Below are 18,504 nucleotides of genomic sequence, written 5' to 3' on the forward strand. Positions count from 1 at the left end.
CGGGGCCCCTCTCCGGACCCCCCCGCTCGCATCCAGCCGGAGACCCGCTTTTAGGAGTCGCTTTTTCGCTTTTTATTACTATTTGATTGATTATTATTTTTTTTTGGTGCCCCTGCGGCCGGTGCCGGGCGGGCCCCGACGGGACGGGGCTGCGGGGGATGCGCGGGGGCGGCGGAGCCCCGCGGCCCGCCCCGGGCCTCGGCGGGTGCCCCCCGCGTCCCCCTGCCCGAGGGCGGCCCCCGGACCCCGGGGCACCCCCCGGCCCCTCCGGGGCTGCCCCAGCCTCGCCCTGAGCCCTCCCCGGGGGGCCGGGGGGCTCCGCAGGGGACCGGGACACGGAGGGGTTTGGGGGGCCGGGGGGGGCGGCAGCCCGGGGCAGTGCATGGCACGGGCACCCTCCCTTCCACCCCCATCCCTTCCGTCCCCCCCTTTTTCCACTTTTTAATTTTTTTTTTTTTTAACTTGGAATAACTCGCACCGTCACTTTTCAACTTTAAAATTTGTTATTATTATTTTTTTTGGGGTGTGTTTTAAAACGTTTCAGCTCCCCGGCAGCGGGGACACCGGGACCGTCCAGCAGCGGGGCCATGCGCTGAGGTAAGAGCGGGGTCGGGATGCAGCCCCCAGCTTCTCAGACCCTGAACCACCCTGTCAGGGGTCCCCTAAAAACCTACTGCTTAAATCCAGTAGTTGGGGAATGCTGCCTGCTCCCTGCACGGCATCGTGACCGATGGGTTTTGGGGAGGGGGGAAACAGGTGCCAGAGGTACCCCGGGGGGTGCCCAGTTTGTGCCCCATCCCAGGGCATCGCCAGCTCTTCGGGCGTGGGGCTGCTTGGGTTTGGGTGCGTTGTGTTTGGCCTGATGTGGGGCCTTAAGGGGTGTTGCTGATCAACCATTTGGGCTTCAGTTGGGGTCAGGGTACCCAGCAGCAGGTACCCAGGGTCTTTGGATTGCCGGTGATAATTTACTGCCTGTGAAGGCAAGCATGAAACACACAGGTACACAGCCTGGAAATTAATGCGTTGAAAGGCACAAACACTCTGTAGAGATGCTGGGATCTTCCCTGTACGTTTTCTTTAAAATGGGGATTTTAGTTTAATTTGCCTAGTCACTTTAGGTGGTTACACCACGTTGTGTTGGAGCAGAGCCTCGTGTCTGCGCTCGGTGCCGACAGCGCTGATTTTCCGTTAAACGACAGATTTATTAGGGCTTTATCTGCCGGGCTGTGACCCGCAAACCCGAGCTGTAATTTGCCAGAAGGGGGCATTTTGGAAGCGTCGTTAAAATTTTGGTAGCACGTGGGGTGAGCAGAGCAGAGTCGGCTTGGCCATCAAACAGGTGGAGGTCTTGGGATCGAGGCTTTGCTTTTTTTGTCCTCAAACGTTGCTCCAGTGGGGCTGACCGGGGTTCTCCCCTGCTCCCCTTCAGGTGCAGGGCTGCCAGCGCCCAGCCTGCTGCTGCTGGGTGCCTGGTTCTCCTCAAAACCTGGCTTTTTGACACATGTACTCTGTGTATTTCACTGCGAGTAACTTTAACCGTGAAAGGAATTTTAGGGCTGAAGGTGTAGGAAATGGTTTCAGCCCCTCTTCGAAAAATGAACGACGCTGACGTTTGCTGAAAGGCATCACAAGCAGGGCTGGAGAGGGTGCTGAGGGTGCTTCCCCACCGTGTGCATCCCAAATGTCCTCTCCTGTAGCTGGGCTGGGGGTAGCAGCAGGGCCCTGCCGCAGGGCTCTGAGCTCATGTTGTGCTGCAGGGCGGAAAGATAAAAAGCTCTCGAGCTCTGTCCATACCTGTGTCCAGACACGGTTTTTATCTGTCCCTTTCTGCTTGGGTTTTTGATGGGAATCCTCAGCGGTAAGGAAAGCTCGGAGGGAAAGCAGGGTCGGTCGGCCACGGTGCCTCACAGCTGCTTCTCACAGCCTCGCCGGGCTCGTGGGGTGACACTGAATCACGTAAGGCAGGAAGGACACCTATAACCTCCCCGTGCCTCGGTTCCCTATCCCAGCGGCGTGAGCGAGCGCTGCACTCCCGTGTTTGCTTCCTCCGCTTCGTTTTCTTCCTGCACTAATCCTCATGGCTCGGGTGGTTGGCAGCGACAGCCCGTATTTCCCATGCTGCGTGATCCCAGTCGCAGAACCCCGCCCGCTCCTCACCCTGCAAACCTCTCTCGCCGTCAACATGTGATTTTTTTGGGGGTACGACTCACGTGCCAGCAGCAGGAAGAGGGTTTGAAGGCTCTGAAGCCCGGTGGCGCTCCCCCTCGCTGCAGGGATGCTCTCTCGCTCCTCGCCTTGCCTTCCAAGGCCCTCGTCTCCCTGCCACTGGGTTTTTCTTCCCCTTTTTGCTGCCATCCTGCAAGTGGGCGAGCACCAAGCTGCGGCGGGTGGCAGAGCGTAGCCGTGTGCCTGCTGTGCCCCTGGATCAAGCGTGGACACTGCCGGGGCTTCTGAGAGCTCCAAGAGCTAGCAGTGGGCATTGTTTTTGCACACAATAGGCACTTTTGATTAGCACAAGTGAAACGGGGCAGTTTTAAACTCATTAAGGGCTCTCCACTGTGCTCGGAGCGTCTCCTTCTAGGAGGGTGGTGGCCAGGAGATGCCGCAGGGCTCTGCCATCTCCCGCTGGACTTTTCCACTGTCCTCGGGCTGGTTTTAGCCTTAAACCTCCCTGCACTGCCTTTTCCTTGCTCTTCTTTTTTGTCCTTTGCTTGGACTTGTGCTGGAGCGGGGTGAGCGCTGCAGGTGGTGTCACTTCCCCGGCTTAGACCTGGTGCCTCCAGCTGATGTTTCTCGTTGCCTCGCCGTTTTTGGATGCCAAATGGATGCAGCTGGTGCCCTACACCCGCAGCAGCTGTGTGAACAACCTGAACTCAGCCTGGAGCCCCCAGGACACCTGCTGGGTGCCACGACAGACCAGGGGCTGCAGTGCCACTGGGGCCAGCTCCAGACCAGCCACGAGTGCAGGCAACCCAGAAGCTGTTTTGGTTTTCCCGCTTGGGAACTCAGCGCAGGAGCAGGTAGAGCTCTGGCCACCGGGTAGCACTGAGGCTGAAATGAATAGGCTTCATGTAAGTAAATAATTGCATTTCAGGACGTGAGCCAACCTGTGTTTGACAGAGCTGGAAGCTCCAGGGTGCTGATTATCACGTAATTACTGCTGCAGCAGGGCGGCTGCATGGATCCACGCAGTGCCATGGCCAGGGCACACGGACCTGATGGCTCTTTTCTGTTTGGCACTGGCTGGAGAAGCAAAAGCATCATTGTCTCCCTCCAGATGCACTGGTGGAGGTGTGATGTGTGTGGGGAGCAGGAAGGGTCTGCTGATTTAGGGACCGGGTCTGGCTGGTGGTGCTGGAGAAACCCCTCTCAGCAGCATTGCCCCATTTCTTTAGATCCCCTTTGCTGTGAGGATAAGTGCAGTGCCAAAAAGAGTACTGCGGCCACTAGGTCAAGGTTAGTACAGGCACCTAAATGGGGAAATTTAGCAAAATGTAGGGAAATATGCTTTTTTTTTTTGTACTGAGGGCAGCTGTCTTCTCTGGGATCTGTGGGATGTGCAGGAGAATTTCCAGAGGCGAAGCCGTCTGGGACAAGGTCTGTGTGCCTGCAGTTGGTGATAAACCAGGGCTCATCCTCGTGGGGTCTAAAACGTTTCTAGCTGTGAGGTTCTGGGGAGGCCTTGCTCTGAGCTGGATGAATGACAGCTCGGTTGGGCCTGGGGGCTGTGGAGCTGGGTCAGAACCTCACCTCTAGGGAAAGGCAGGGAAGAGCCCAGGAGCTCCTGGAGTTGGTGGAAGATCTCCCTGGCTGCTGTGGGATGCGAGTTTTGCACAGGTTTCCTGCTGGGCAAGCCCATGTCCTTAAATACTTCTCCTTACGCACTTCTTTTGCCTCCTCCAGGGGAAGAGGTCACTTTTTCCACTCTGCTGATGAGGATGATGAATCACAACTGGTGTGGGAATGTGCTGCAGGGACCAGTAACCCTTGAAAACACCTGGGGGCTGTGTCCCCGTGCCTCCAGGCACTGTGCAGCCCAGGTGCCGGGTGTTGGGCACCAGCACCGTGCAGGGAGCGCTCTTCTGCTGTTTCTGAAGTGGGGTGGGCATAGAATGGCTCCTTGACGAGATTTTATTTCAAGGGAGTGATGTGGTGAGCATATGGGACAGCCCGTCGCTTTACTACAGGAAGGAAGGCGTCAGCCCACAGCCAGGGTCCAGCACTGGCTCCTGAAGGAGCCAAGGAGAAGGCGCAGCGCTGGGGTAGCACCCAGAGAACTCGGCAGATTTTGCAAACTGACTTTTATTTTCTTTTCAAAGATAAAAAGAAACTTTAGCTGCTCCCGCTCAGCTGTTCTGCTTTTTTTAACCCTAAAAAAGGGATTAGTGTGGCCTTGATGAGGTCAGCTCGGCTCGTCCTTCTGCTGTCCCAGCTGGGTGCCCTGAGCAGCTCTGCTCGGCACGGCCGCCTGTGTGTGCGCAGAGGATGGGACGTGGCTGAGGGATGAAAAAGCTCATTGGTAATGATGCTAATTGGATCGGACGCGGCTTCCCTCCGCTCAGACACCGCTGCTGGCTCGAGTGGGGTCCCCGGTGCATGAGGAATACGAGCTGACAGCCCCCTTTGCTGGGAAAAGCCACGTGGGCGACGCCGTGCAGCGGGGCCGGCTTAAAAGCTGCTTGTTTGGGTTTGGTGTGGGGACGGCAGGGCAGGGCTGCATCGAGGAGCTAAGAAAGCCTTGGGCTGTGGGGACTGTGGGGACCAGCTCTGGGCTCAGCGGGCACGGGGTCAGCCCTCTGACGATGGCAGCGTTGCCCCCAAAACGGGCTTCAAGCCCCACGACCCCACCAGCGCCTTCTGCCAAACGGCCACCCGGCGTGCCAGCCTGGGTGAGCGGTGTGGTGGTGGCCAGGCCACGATGGCAGTGGGTGAAAAAGCGGCTGTTTAGGTTCTTTTCGTTGCGGGGAGAAGGCTCGGAGGCACGTTGTGACACATCATAGTGCCACCAGTAGGGGCGGGGCCAACGCTCTCGGAACCTCACCGCTGGCAGCGCCAGCTGCCACTGTGAGGCCTCCCGTGGTTTGTCTCTTGCCGAGAAGCACCAGGCAGTATTTCACTTGTCTGGAGCCGATACCCGCTGCCCTCCACGGCCACAGGCCCCCTGTGCCTCAAGGGAGGCCGTGGTCACGGCAGTTTGCTTCCCCCCCCGTCCCCCTGTGGGACGGGGATGGGTCCGTCTGCTTGGTAGAGAAAGCTTCAAGAAGTGAAGGCTCCTGTCCAAGCTGCGGTACAGAGCAAGGCCGGGGGGGGACAAGCAGAGGGGAAATCCCACCCCGCTGTGGGCCTGGAGACAGGCGCAGGACTTCGAGGGAGGCGATGGAGTACACCCTCGTACCCTTTGACTTCTCAGGTCAGTGCGAAGGAGCTGGTGAGAAATCTGCCGAAATCATTCTTTAAAATGTTTGAGCAGAACCAGTTGCTCGGTGTCCTCCCGAGCTTTGTGTGTGTATCTGGGGCCGGTGTCAGCGCACAAATATCATAGAGCCATAGGATATCCTGGGTTGGAAGGGACCCATGAGGATCATCAAGTCCAACTCCTGGCACCGCACAGGTCTGCCCAAAAGTTTCGACCATGTGTCTGAGTGCGCAGTCCCATGGCTTCTTAAATTCAGACAGGCTTGGTGCAGTGACTGCTTCCCTGGGGAGCCTGTTCCAGTGTGCAACCACCCTCTTGGTGAAGAACCTCACCCTGATGGGCAGCCTAAACCTCCCTTACCTCAGCTTAACACCGTTCCCGTGGGTCCTATCGCTGGTGTTTACACAGAGCAGGTCACCTGCCTTCCCACTGCCCCTCTCGAGGAAGTTGTAGACCGCGATGAGGTCCCCCCTCAGCCTCCTCTTCTCCAGGCTGACCAGGCCCAGTGCCCTCAGCCGTCTTCCCCTTTAGGCCCTTCACCATCTTCATCACCCTCCTCTGGACACTCTCCAACAGTTTCGTGTCCTTGTGCTGTGGTGCCCAGAACTGCTCACAGCACTCGAGGTGAGGCCGCACAGCGCAGAGCAGAGCGGGACAATCACCTCCCTTGACCTACTAGCGATGCCGTGCTTGGTGCACCCCAGGGTACAGTTGGCCCTCCTGGCTGCCAGGGCACGCTGCTGGCTCATATCCAGCTTGCTGCCAACCACAACCCCCAGATCCCTCCCTGCGGGGCTGCTCTCCAGCATCTCGTTGCCCACTCTGTGCGTGCAGCCAGGGTTGCCCCGTCCCAGGTGCAGGACCCGGCACTTGCTCTTGCTCTTCACATGGTTGGTGGTGGCCCAGCTCTCCAGTCCGTGCAGGTCTCTCTGCAGCCTGCTGCTCACACGTTAACACAGAGACACAGCGTGCGAGGCCTGGAGCCGCAGCAATCTGTGCAGGAGTGTGACCCTCCGCACCTGACTGCACTACTGGCATCGGCGAGCTGCCACGTAAGATGGCACTAATTTTTCTCGTAGTGATTCCATGACAAAGAAAAAAAAAATTATACATAAAGCCTCCAAACAACAGAAGCAAGGAAAAAATAATTCTTTCAAACAGTTGAGCAGGAACAATAGGGTAGAGCCTGCACTCTCTGGGGAGAGCTCATGGCCGAAGCCGATAGGAGCTCAGTGCCTGCCTCTCTCTGCTTTGTAACCGGCCCCAACCTGTGCTCAGCCGAGGATTATTTTTAGCAAACGTTATGGCAGAAGCATGTGTGACCTCTAGGCTCCCCGCGAGGGGAAAAGCCTTCCTGTACCGTCTTTGGGATACAATAGACAATTATTTGGACACTATCTTTGTGTACGATACAACACGCTGAATGCTGGTTGCCGATTTCTGCCCTTATGCTGAGGCTACTGTCAGCCATGCTTTTTTCTTTTCCTGAACGATTTCTGGGGAAGGAAAGTATTTTTAAGGGATTCAGCGCAGGGAAATGTCACCACTGTGAAGCTGCAGAGGAACTTCGACTGAATTGGCTGACCGGGAGTGCAAAGTTGTGCACAAGCAGCAGGAGCCCGTTGCCTCCCAGTGCCCTCCTGAAGCTTGCGGCCAGTGGCTCGTGGCTGGAACAAGTTCAGTGTTGTTTTTCCAGGGAAGCAGTCACAGCACCAAGCCTGCTGCAGGTTATAGATGCATTTGGACGCTCTCAGATGTGTGGTTCAATTCCCAGGGAGTCCTGGGGGGAGCCAGGAGTGATGAGCCTTGTGGGTCAGCTCCAATTTGGGACTGAACTGATAATGGGGTGTGCGTGGGTGTAGACCCCACAGTCTGCATGCACTGTAGCATTTCATCACTGTGGTATCAGAATATCTACAGCTGCTACTGGGATTGTAATTAAATGTTCTTATATGTACGTAACTACTTCTAAGTGACCACTGAACAGCCTAAGTAATGTGATGACAATTATTTCTTTGTTACGATGGCCACAGTCGGTGCCAAACACCTGAGAAGATGCGGGGAAGCAGCTGTAATGCATCAAAACATAGCCTTGTTCTGGAGGATTGGCGTGTTTTCTGACTCCCTTATTTTGTTCTGGTACCTGTGCATCTGAGGTGTAAACAGCAAAATATCCTTTCAGATCTAGTTGATATTCACCTTACTTTTATTTGCTGGAGAGCAAAACGATTCAGAATAGCGAAAAAAAGGGTTTCTGAAAATGTGAACAGGTGTGCAAGGGCTAATGCTGCAACTATATATATATACTTATACCTTCTCCACCTTTTGATCCAAATGAGCGTGGATTTTCATCCACCCAAGTTTTCTTCTCAAGTTTCTGCTGCTTGGCTTTGTGTGAGGACTCAGCAGGCAGCTCTCCTCTCCTCTGTGCAAGCACTGCAGATGCAGAGCTGCTGCTGGCTTGGCAGCGGGTTTTAGGGCTCAGGGCCGGCTGTTGGTACCCCCTGAGCTGCTTGGCACCTCTCTGCACCACCACGGTGTTTTCTCAGGCCCACAGAGCCCCGAGTGTGGGGCTGGTGTTAGCAGGGAGCTGGTCCCTCCCCTGGCAGCACGAGCCCAATGTATCTGACAGATGCAGCTGAGCAGCCCTGCCTGTCCCTCAGCTGCAGGCGAATCAGCCTCCTGCTCTGATTTCATTGTGTTCAGCCATCGCACAAAGTCTGAAGCTTCCTGAAACGGGAAGGAAGTGACGATGAAGTTATACCTGAGCGCACTGATTTACTCAAGCCAAAGTTTTGAGTTCCGTACGGACCGTGGTGAGACCGTGGCTGCAGATCCCCCCGTGCCACTGAGCACTGCTTGGTGTTTCACCAAGATCCGTGCCCTCCTGGCTGGAGAGGGAGCCAAACTGATCTCCTGTCCACCTCCTGCTCCTAAAGTTGTTTTTTTTTTTTTTTTTTAAACTTTTTGTGTAATGCGTTTTGCAGAGTGTGTGAAATGCTGCTTAAATGCTGTGGTCGCTTCCTACGGGCGCTGGAAAGCCGTAACTGCGCTTGCTAACGGCCTGGAGATCCCTTTAGCAGATGTTTCATCCAAGTTTCTCCTCCTCACTCCTTCCACCTCTATTTAAAAAAAAAAAATAGCTCCAATACCACCGTGGCTGTCCAAATGGCAGCAGCAAAGCGTCCGTCTTGTCCTGTAACTGGCAGATGCTGAACTCCTGCAGGGGCTGAGCAACCCGCGGCGTGGGCAGCTGCGTGCTGCTGTACCTGCAGGCTGGGCAGGGGCTCCTGCCGCCGGGTGCACGCTGCAAAAATGTGCGAGCTGCCTTGGGGCTGGTCCTTCGGAGCAGCACCGGGAGGCTGAAACGTCCGTGGAGACGTAGACAGAAAGGGGCAGAAAGTCGCGATTCTCTTGCTGCTTCTTTCACCTAAATACGCCGCAGTGAGCGTACCCTCATGAAAAAGATAATTTCCTGATGCTGGAGAGCTTAACATCTGTTTCCTCCCATTTTTTTTTTTTCAGTGTTAGAACACGGTAGCGGAAGAACCGGTGGGATTTTCTTTCCTCTTTCTCTTTTGTATAGCGAGAGGCGCTGCATGCTGGGGCTTCATACGCTCTCCGAGAGCAGACAGGTTTTTCTCAAGGGCTGTATGATCGTTTGTTCTCTATTTTCTCTCCTTCCTGCCTCCCCCTGCCCCTCCTGGAGAGGAGCGGATACACCGAAGCCCAGGCAGGACTTCCTTAGCTCAGCCGTGCCTTCTGGCAGGCTGCGCCGCGTGCCCTCTCCCTGTCACCCCCCTTCCCCGGCAAACAATGGCCAAAGGCTCCTTCTTGTTTGTGATTTTATATCCCGCAGAGGAAGAGCCCAGTGGAAACTCGTGTCCTCAGGGGCCCTCGGTGCATTCCAGCTCCGGCTGCCGCCTTGCCGGAGTGCCGCTGGCGCCTCTGCTGCGCCGTCCCCAGCCCGGCAGCACCGCGGGATGGGTGGCCAGTGGGTTTCGAAGCACATTTAGCTCAAAACACCATTTTTTGGTGTCTTTTTTTTCTAGATGGGGGACAGCTTTACAGCACTGAACAGTAAAACCAAAAACAAACACCCCCCCCTTCTGCTAGCTGACAAGTAACTGTTATGATCTGGTGTTTGCATTTACTAAGAACAAGCACGTCAGAAGATTGCCCACAAAAATCGTTGGTTCCTGCATGAAGGCTTGTGACAGCCCCGATTGCTCAGGCCCAATTCAGAGTCCTGTAAATCCCTGAGAAGTGTCAGCCTCACTGGGCATGTGGTGTTACTTCTGCTCTTGTATTCCTCTGCTAAATTACGCTGAAATGGAAGAAAATTGCTGTTCCTCCCACCTGTATCATGCAAGAAAAACCCTTGTTGCCAAGGAAATGTTGTGCGATCAGGACCGAGGTACAAAGCACTGAGTTCTTCCTTAGAGATTTGGGTAATGCAAAAAAAAAAAAAAAAATCAAATAATTTGGAAGGGTGTCATGGCTACAGATGTTAGAGTAACAACTGGTACTGTTTGCAAGGGATTTTATGCACATCTAACGCATCTGTCAGCCTCGGTTAGCTGGAGATGAAGGTGAGGTTGGCGATGAAGGTGTGCTGGGTTTGTGGTGAGAACAACAGGGCCTGCTGCACAGGGCTGGGTTTTTGAACCCCCCCTGACTCCTGTAGGCTGGAGCAGCTTCCAGCATCTGGTTGATTGCTGTGGCTGAAGTCTCATGTGCAGAGAGCTGCAGCTTAGCTGCTACCTTGCTGTACAGCCTGACATCTGCCCCTGCTGAAAAGTAAAAAAAGGCCAGGGGGCTGACGAACCATTTCGGTTTTCCAGCTGACATGCACCATCAAAAATACGCCCAAAATGCTGTCTTCTAAACCTCCTTTGCCTGTGCCCCAGAAAGATGTGTAAGAGCGAATCGGGTGCTTCTGCATCCGTTCTCCATACTCAGATTTTATTTGTCGTTAAGGGCCGTAATGCTGCCAAGCCTGTGTGCTTTTTCAAAAATAATAATACTAAAAAAAACCCACCTATTTTTAATTTTAAAGTCACCCTTGTGCCCTGCCTTTCTAGGTTTTGTTGCTTCTCTGGGGAGGGGCCACTCAGTCTGTCTCCTGCTAATGCCTCTCGTGGGAAATGGCCTCTCTCCTCTTTGCTAGCATCCCTCCAAAGGCTTCGTAGAGAAGCCTGTTTCTTTTGAATCTTCTCCCCTCATGCAAGATCCACCCAGCCAAAACCAGTAAAGTATAAAACTGGAAAGGGGAAAAATAGGGACCTTGTGTCATTCTGGTCTTTTGCTGCCGTGTATGTTTGGCCACACAACTTGAAACTCCTCAAACGTGGGGTTTGTGGCTGAGATGCTGTTTTATTTCAGCACTGCACAAGTCTGGGTACCAGGTGATTTCCCACGAAGCAGGCACTTCCCAAGCCACGCTTAATACAAGCTCTTATCACAACAATCCTCCAATTTCCAGCTGGTTACATGGTTAGCATGCCGCTGACATGACAAAATCGTGCTGTGGCTCCTCAGACCAGGGGTGTGATTTTTAGTGTTGTAATGAGGATAGTTCACGGACGATTCATATTATAACAATCTTAATGTTGTTTTCCAGCCAGGTGTTTCCAACAGATTGATTAGTAACAAACTCAAAAGCATGTGTGCTGGATTTCTTCCTTACAAAGTGGTCTTCTTGATTAAGTAGTTTCTTAGTTATCCATCCTTTCAGTATCTTTAAGACCTGGGTCATCTTTGCCCTTGCCTTGAAATACCTATTTAACATCTTTTTTCATGAAACAAAGTTAATGAAACAAAATTAACTAGTTACTGGCATCATAATTCCCCCCTTTGAGACTTGGGTAGTTTATATTAGGTTAGTCTCACCTATCCATCAACCTGGTGCAGCACCTACCTACAGGTGCACCCTGTGAGTAGGTACATGCAAACAAAGCACGTTACCAACCATATTGTTAGGACTAAAATTTTCTTCATCCCTAATTTCAGATCTAGAAGCCAAGAAGACAACCACTGCAGGAGTTCAGAAAGCCCATTAGGGAAGCTGTCCGTTCCAAAGGGGTGTTCTGGCTTCAGGGATTCAAAACCACTTCTTGTTTTCTTTTGCCCCCTGGCTTTCTGGCTACACTCAACCAACAAAATGCTTTAACGCATTTAATGCTTTTTACCCCCTGATTTTCTAACTTAAGGAAGCTTACACCTTTACACAGAAAATCTCTATCTCTCTCTATATATAACGCAGATCACACTAATAGAGATACACTTCAATTTATACCATCTCAGACTAGACATTTATAGTCCATTAACTCTGTTGGTTTTCAATTTCAAAGGCTCTGTTATTCCAGTTTTGCACAGCTGTGGAGGAGCAGCTTTCACTTGGCTGTAACAAATCCACAGGTCCATCCCCCTAAGCTTCACAGCAATATTTGACCTTAACAGCACCAGGTATGGTCCTCAGTTAGGGGTATGCTTCTCAGTTAGGGGTCTTCCCTCCAGGTTCAGGTAAAGCTAATCTCCAGGAGAAGAGGAGTGAACTGGTGCAGGTAATGGGATTGGTGCTGTTACTAGGAGGTATCTGTGGATAAGACTCAAAGTTTTTGCTAAGAAGGAAAGAAAATCTGTAAGTGCTTGGTTCACAGTTACATGCATCTGATCAGGCTTCCCAGCCAAATTCCCAGCAGAAGGCTTCCCGTGCAGTGTTTCAAATGGGCTTGCTTTTTCCTGTGCCCTGGGAGTTACCCAAAGCCTGAGTAACACTGTTGGTAAAACCTGCATCCACTTAACATTGTCTCCTGGCACAGTTTCCTTATTTGTCCTACCAAAGTTTGATTCATTTTTTCTACCTTGCCCCTAGACATTGGCCTCCAAGGGGTATGTAACCCGGGGATTACTTCTTCCAGCAGAACCTTACTGCTTTGGTGTCCCCATTGTCCCTGAGCAGTTACCCACCACCCAATCGAATCTTTAACACAGTTTATAAATTCAGCCAGTTTAATTTCCTTGTTGTATTTTCTGAGGTACTTATCGATTCCTTCCTGGTAGGTCATAGATTTATAGTTCCACCTACAGCTGCTCGTATGGCTGCCTCATCTGCTTTTCCATCTCCTCCTGCAGTGCCTGAATTGCCGCTCTGATGCGCTTTATAACGTATCACTGCTACTTCCTTGGGCTTCTGGACCCCTTCAAGTAGTTTCACAAGCTCATTCCCACTTTTAATTGGGATGCCTTGTGAGACAACAGTCCCTCCCCTCTCCTCTAAGGCTCCTGTGAAGGCTACTAATAAAGCATTCTGTGCAGAGGTATTGGATGTCACCAAGTTAAAATAACTAGAGGTAGGAACATCAGCTGGTGCTAGTAATTAGTTAATTTTAATGGCATCAGTAACTAGTTAAAATCAACTAATTCACTAATTAAAACTGGAGGAAAATGCAGAGTTTTTGTGTTGTCGGGTCTGTGTCTCTGGGGCTGTTCCCTTTCTTGGCCCTACTCTTGCTTCCCTGTGTTGTCCTGAGAGTGGGACTGGGAACTGGGGGAATTCAACCCTGACGGGTACCTGGCACACAGGTCTGTGTGCTGCACAGGTAGACAGCAAGCCCAGGGCCACATCATGAAGCTGTAGCAGTGAGACAGGGCAGGTGTACACCACGGGAAAGGAAGGCTTATTATCTGCATGCGTAGGAGTCCAAATTCCCTCAGAGAGCTTGGAGTGGTTACCATTGCTGTTGTATATGGGGTACTTGTGGGTTTCATCCTGTTCACTTAGGCTGAAACTCACTTGATGGGAACGTGTTTTTGTGTAGCGTTGAGTGGTGGCCAAGCAGCTTTCATTTAGCAGTCCAGTTCCATCGAGGGATTCCCATGCTGGTGCCGTAGCTGTAGTAGGAAAACCTGGCTTGAATATTCCATGAGGTTTTTTGCTTTTGAATTTATTTCAGAATTACATGATTTCCAGGAAGAGGCTCCTCCTGGCTTTTCTTTGAATGTGCCTGCCTTAAGAGAGTGAACTCAGTGGGAGAGCATTGTCGGTTCCTGGCAGATGGGGTGGGGGGACAGGACAGTGACACGCACAGGGACACTTCACTGTAATTTCCTCTTTCTCTCTCTGTCATGTACTCCGATGTGTTGAGAGTAGTGGCAATTTGCAAGACCTACATGTGCTTTATGGTGTTCTGTGTGCACTTTGTGGTAACTTTATTAATGCAGGAAGTTTATTCTGATCACTAAATCTTCAGGCACTTAAATCAGCTTTGAGTTGCTCTACACTTTATCCGGTTTGGGAGCAAAATTCAATCTCATTGAAATCAGTGGCAAAGCTACCACTGTTGCTGGGATAAGATTGGACTTGTGCTGCATTAACAAATATGTGTTTGGAAAAAAAAAAAATGACAAAACTTTCTGATCCTAATTTTATTCCTTTGTTCTTTTTTTTAAGTCTTGTGAAGAAAACAGTCTAAAGACAATTCATGTGTGACCCCGACCGCAACTTATGAGCCAGAGCAATGGAATATATAGACAGCTACCTGGATACTGCTCCAGATTCAAGTAGATATGCAAACAGGATTTCCAAGGCTGAAGTGGGTGGAGAGAGTATCAAAATAGTGAAACAAGATCGTAATGAGCACGGCATCTATGGTTATGAAGTCCCCAATGAACAGAAAGAAGAACCCACGGATGAGAAGACCAAAGTCAAGAAGATCTGGAATTCTGTTAGGCAAAAGAAAGGACCCTCTCTTAATAAAACGAGACCCCAGTCCATGGTCATACTAGAGGATACCTCTAAGGCCTCAAAAGAAAAAAACTCACCCTTCGGGGATGGGGTGAAAAAGCCAGCAAGCTCCACGATGCCTAATAATATAGATTTCAGAGGATTCGGAGAAAAGGCTGCTTGTGCCACCAAGAAGCAGGACAATTCAGCCAACTTGCAAAGGACATTCTTCAAGGGGATTAAGAAAATGGGTAAAAATCAGAGGCTCTCTCGCTACTCAGGTTCAACAGCCATTGAGTTGAAAGACGTTGATGCCAATGAAACTAAATGTCTCAGGGATATTATTGTCCCCAGTGAAGAGGATTGTACTAACTACCATAAAATACGAGCTAGGAAGAGCAAGTCTTTGAATTTTGAAAACTTTATTAAGAGTCATTCAGATACAGAAGGGGAAAATGAAAAGAGGGGTACTGTGCCCCCACGGGAGAGCAGCAGAAGAAGAAGCTTTCAGCTCTTCAGATATACGAAAGAAAATTCATTAACTGGCAAAGGTGATTTAAAGCTTCCAGATGAAAGAGTTGAAACCAATTTCCAGAACTTAGGAAATAAAACTTACCATTCCACTTCTTTGTACTTTGATATGAAACATGAAGAGATTTTTAGCCAGCAGAAGAAATCAATCCCCGTATCCAGAGCCCCTTGCTTTCTGGGAGTTAAGAAGTTATTCACCAGTGTGGCCAAAGCAACTCGGAAGCTGCGAGGCTCCTCAAAATTGTTTTCACCTGATGAAGAAAGGTCTTGGAGGAGTTTCCAAAGCAGGAGACAGGATGCCACCTCCCAGAGAGAGGACTTGGATATGGAGAATGAGAGTGCAAGAGCTTCCACCAGGGTGGGAGCACATCTGCAGTCCCCAGATTTAGGCACGTTCAATAATCAGGGCTGTGAGAGCTCAGCATGTAAGAAGATCGTGCAGCATTGCACAGCCACAGAAATGTCTCAAGACCTTGGCTCCTCTGTCCTGGATAGCGAGCATGACTGCTTTAACAAAACACTGGGTTCTTCCTTTGGGCCAGAACCGCCTGTCTCCCAGCTGCCAGAGCTCTCAGGTGACTCTGTCACTGTGCTAAATGCTGAAGAAACCTCTAAGGATGTAACTGAAACTCCACAGGCAGATTTGATGAAAGGACTTGAGGACTTGCTCCGCCCTGTGGAGCACGAACTCTTGGAGAGGCACTCTAAATTACAAATGGACAATGAACCACAGTCTGAAGATCTTGCTGTGAAAAATCTGGATCCTGAGGAGCTGGGCCTTTCTCCAGCTGTTAGTGGTGACTTTTCTGTAGTGAACACCAAGGCGCTGATCCACCTGCCACAGGGGATTCTGCCTGAACTTGAAGCTGACGATGTGACTTGTGCTTCGGTAGTTTCTGAAGAGGTGGCTTCATCTGCAGCTGCTGCAGAGGAGCTTTTGAAGACGGAAGTGGATATGCAAGACTCAAGAAATCCTGACTTGCCTTTGCAGGACATGTCTAGAGACGATGTGAAGATTCAAGACCTGGTCAGTACTCCGGAGAAAGTACAGGATGTGGGCATAGACGGGCCACGTTCTGAAGATCTTCCTGTGAATAATCTGGATCCTGAGGAGCTGGGCCTTTCTCCAGCTGTTAGTGGTGACTTTTCTGTAGTGAACACCAAGGCGCTGATCCACCTGCCACAGGGGATTCTGCCTGAACTTGAAGCTGACGATGTGACTTGTGCTTCGGTAGTTTCTGAAGAGGTGGCTTCATCTGCAGCTGCTGCAGAGGAGCTTTTGAAGACGGAAGTGGATATGCAAGACTCGAGAAATCCTGACTTGCCTTTGCAGGACATGTCTAGAGACGATGTGAAGATTCAAGACCTGGTCAGTACTCCGGAGAAAGTACAGGATGTGGGCATAGACGGGCCACGTTCTGAAGATCTTGCTGTGAATAATCTGGATCCTGAGGAGCTGGGCCTTTCTCCAGCTGTTAGTGGTGACTTTTCTGTAGTGAACACCAAGGCGCTGATCCACCTGCCACAGGGGATTCTGCCTGAACTTGAAGCTGACGATGTGACTTGTGCTTCGGTAGTTTCTGAAGAGGTGGCTTCATCTGCAGCTGCTGCAGAGGAGCTTTTGAAGACGGAAGTGGATATGCAAGACTCGAGAAATCCTGACTTGCCTTTGCAGGACATGTCTAGAGACGATGTGAAGATTCAAGACCTGGTCAGTACTCCGGAGAAAGTACAGGATGTGGGCATAGACGGGCCACGTTCTGAAGATCTTCCTGTGAATAATCTGGATCCTGAGGAGCTGGGCCTTTCTCCAGCTGTTAGTGGTGACTTTTCTGTAGTGAACACCAAGGCGCTGATCCACCTGCCACAGGGGATTCTGCCTGAACTTGAAGCTGACGATGTGACTTGTGCTTCGGTAGTTTCTGAAGAGGTGGCTTCATCTGCAGCTGCTGCAGAGGAGCTTTTGAAGACGGAAGTGGATATGCAAGACTCGAGAAATCCTGACTTGCCTTTGCAGGACATGTCTAGAGACGATGTGAAGATTCAAGACCTGGTCAGTACTCCGGAGAAAGTACAGGATGTGGGCATAGACGGGCCACGTTCTGAAGATCTTGCTGTGAAAAATCTGGATCCTGAGGAGCTGGGCCTTTCTCCAGCTGTTAGTGGTGACTTTTCTGTAGTGAACACCAAGGCGCTGATCCACCTGCCACAGGGGATTCTGCCTGAACTTGAAGCTGACGATGTGACTTGTGCTTCGGTAGTTTCTGAAGAGGTGGCTTCATCTGCAGCTGCTGCAGAGGAGCTTTTGAAGACGGAAGTGGATATGCAAGACTCAAGAAATCCTGACTTGCCTTTGCAGGACATGTCTAGAGACGATGTGAAGATTCAAGACCTGGTCAGTACTCCGGAGAAAGTACAGGATGTGGGCATAGACGGGCCACGTTCTGAAGATCTTGCTGTGAATAATCTGGATCCTGAGGAGCTGTGCCTTTCTCCAGCTGCTAATGGTGATTTTTCTGTAGAGGCTTGTTCCAAATATGCTGCAGGTGAACAACTGGTTGTCATGCCTGCTGATCTCAGCGTGAAGAAGCACAGAGGAAGTTCAGCTGCAGAACAAAACGCCGTAATGCTTCATGACAAAGAATACTTTCACTGCGTTGACTACTGCCCTTCATTGTATATGACCTCCGGACTGTGCAAGGAAGGAGAGGTATTAGTAAACTTTTAATAACGTTTTCCATAAGACCATATTGTTACTACACTACTTACAAAGATGGTTTGCACCTGAAACCAGTTTTATATCTTGGAATTTTCAGTTAATTAGACCATCATACAAATGATGACAGTACATACACAGCATTTATATTAGTCTTAAAGGAGGCATCTGCCTGGTATTTGCCTGGGCTGTTAGTGTTAATCTCTAGAGCTGCTCCACTTATGACTCTTCGGCCATTTCGTATCAATGCCTTTAGAAGCGGGCTGTAACAGATGTTCATATATTTCTAGGCACTAACTTTAAATTTTCTTTCTCTCTGCATTTTGTTCATTTGAAGTAGAAATCTGCAACAAGAGTGCTTGCTTTTGGCAAATTTAGAACTTTTAAGTCTGGAGCGAACAAATGGCATTCCTCAATTGCACTACGGTCCTTGTGTTTTCTTACCTAAAGGAGTAGTATTGGTGGTGGCAGCTGATTTTTATTAGGTGATGCGTGTTACACTGCCACATCTAGAATGTCATGCAAAGTCCTGGCATGTAGTGTAAGAACAGAAAAGAAATTTGGACCATATCTTGTAGAGCTCATCGTTTCCCTGGAAGATCTAAATGAGCTCTCCCTTCTCCAAGCCTGTCAGAAGCTATGTGGCCTCAATGAATTGGTGCTGAGCCTGTGGCAGAAAGGCTTGCTTAGGAGCTGGGTGTGTGATTTGAGTAAAATGCTTTCCTAATGTGACTAAGTGCTGACTTAGGGTCCGGTCAGAGCTGCCTTGCCTCTGCTTCTACACAAAATGACAGCAGTGGTAAATACCTAGCCCAAAGTGAAAGGTCGGTAATGGTGGTGGCTCTAATTACGGCAGTGTATTCCCATTTGTTAAAAACGAGTCTTTTAAAGCCGAATTGTCATATCGTTGACGTGGACATCACATTTTGGACTAGGTTCTGGGTATTACAAATCTGTATTGTCCAGCTTGGTGATGCTAGGAAGCCTCTTAAGTCCCATGGATAGGGGAGTCATATGTGAAAAGGCCTCCTGAAGTCAGCAGGAGATCACAGCAAAAAGATCCCATCAGCTGGTTTCCCTTGGTCGACTAGATGGGTGATCTTATAAAAGAAA

At 50.7% G+C, this 18,504-nt stretch overlaps 1 protein-coding gene across 4 annotated transcripts in view; it reads left to right on the top strand.

Moving 5' to 3' along the window:
- The window catches only part of LOC309883127 (uncharacterized protein), a 173,869-nt gene continuing 155,365 nt past the window's right edge, over positions 1-18,504 (top strand). For 2 of the 4 annotated variants that reach the window (XM_082770926.1, XM_082770927.1), the window contains exons 1-2: positions 1-597; positions 13,872-17,385. In XM_082770926.1, the coding sequence (XP_082627052.1) occupies positions 13,939-17,385 (3,447 nt within the window). In that variant the 5' untranslated portion in view covers positions 1-597; positions 13,872-13,938. The remainder of the gene's footprint in view (positions 598-13,871; positions 17,386-18,504) is intronic. The other 2 variants (XM_082770924.1, XM_082770925.1) reach the window with 1 other exon arrangement.

Source organism: Aythya marila (assembly GCF_965140915.1).
Source record: "Aythya marila genome assembly, chromosome: 13".
NCBI classification, from domain to species: Eukaryota; Metazoa; Chordata; class Aves; order Anseriformes; family Anatidae; genus Aythya; species Aythya marila.